General features: G+C 48.4%; 1 protein-coding gene across 1 annotated transcript in view; it reads left to right on the top strand.

The window, feature by feature from the left end:
- fech (ferrochelatase) overlaps nt 1-1,057 on the top strand; it is a gene marked incomplete at its 3' end in the record, with an annotated part of 5,191 nt that overhangs the window by 1,605 nt on the left and 2,529 nt on the right. The window contains 1 exon segment of the mRNA XM_014026607.1: nt 186-334. Within this exon segment, the coding sequence (XP_013882061.1) occupies nt 186-334 (149 nt within the window).

The following is a 1,057-nucleotide window of genomic DNA, read 5'->3' as shown; positions in this document are numbered from 1 at the left end:
CACACACACACACACACACACACACACACACACACACACACACACACACACACACACACACACACACACTGTTATTTGTCCTTCGGCCTCTAACTCTGTTCTAAAGACGGGGACTGGTGGACCGGTCCTCTGTCCCTCCCTGGTCCAGGGTCTTCATGGGGTCTGGTTGTCTCTGGTCTCTGCAGCAAGCTGGGCCCGTTCATCGCCAAGCGCCGCACGCCCAAGATCCAGGAGCAGTACAGCCGCATCGGGGGCGGCTCTCCCATCAAACACTGGACCTCCATGCAGGGGGAGGGCATGGTGAAGCTGCTGGACCAGAGCAGTCCAGAGACAGGTGAGGGGTCCAGAGACAGGTGAGGGTCCAGAGACAGGTGAGGGGTCCAGAGACAGGTGAGGGTCCTCAACCGTCAGACCCGCTAACGGCGCCTTCGGCTGATAAAGCAGCTGCTGTGAGCTGAAGATAAAGGAGTGTCTCCTCACGCCCTCGACACGCCTCGCTGATAACAAACTGAACAGGAAGCTGATCCTTCTGCTCAAACCTTTCAAAATAAAACACAAACTATCAGCTAAAACCTGAAACAGTTTCTTATCTGGAGGAGAAACGGCACAGAAAACTTTCAAAATAAGAGTTTAATGTTTCAGCTGTTTGTTTCCAGCAGCCGATTAGAAACTGTTTGTTCTGGTTTCTTTAGCTGAAGTTGACTTCCTGTTTCTTCAGCTGATGTTGACTTCCTGTTTCTTTAGCTGATGTTGACTTCCTGTTTCTTTAGCTGATGTTGACTTCCTGTTTCTTCAGCTGATGTTGACTTCCTGTTTCTTTAGCTGATGTTGACTTCCTGTTTCTTTAGCTGATGTTGACTTCCTGTTTCTTCAGCTGATGTTGACTTCCTGTTTCTTTAGCTGATGTTGACTTCCTGTTTCTTTAGCTGATGTTGACTTCCTGTTTCTTCAGCTGATGTTGACTTCCTGTTTCTTTAGCTGATGTTGACTTCCTGTTTCTTTAGCTGATGTTGACTTCCTGTTTCTTCAGCTGATGTTGACTTCCTGTTTCTTTAGC

Source organism: Austrofundulus limnaeus, unplaced genomic scaffold (assembly GCF_001266775.1).
Source record: "Austrofundulus limnaeus strain Quisiro unplaced genomic scaffold, Austrofundulus_limnaeus-1.0 Scaffold572, whole genome shotgun sequence".
NCBI lineage: Eukaryota > Metazoa > Chordata > Actinopteri > Cyprinodontiformes > Rivulidae > Austrofundulus > Austrofundulus limnaeus.
Note: the sequence above shows the minus strand (reverse complement) of the source record. Positions and strands in the feature narration are given on the sequence as shown.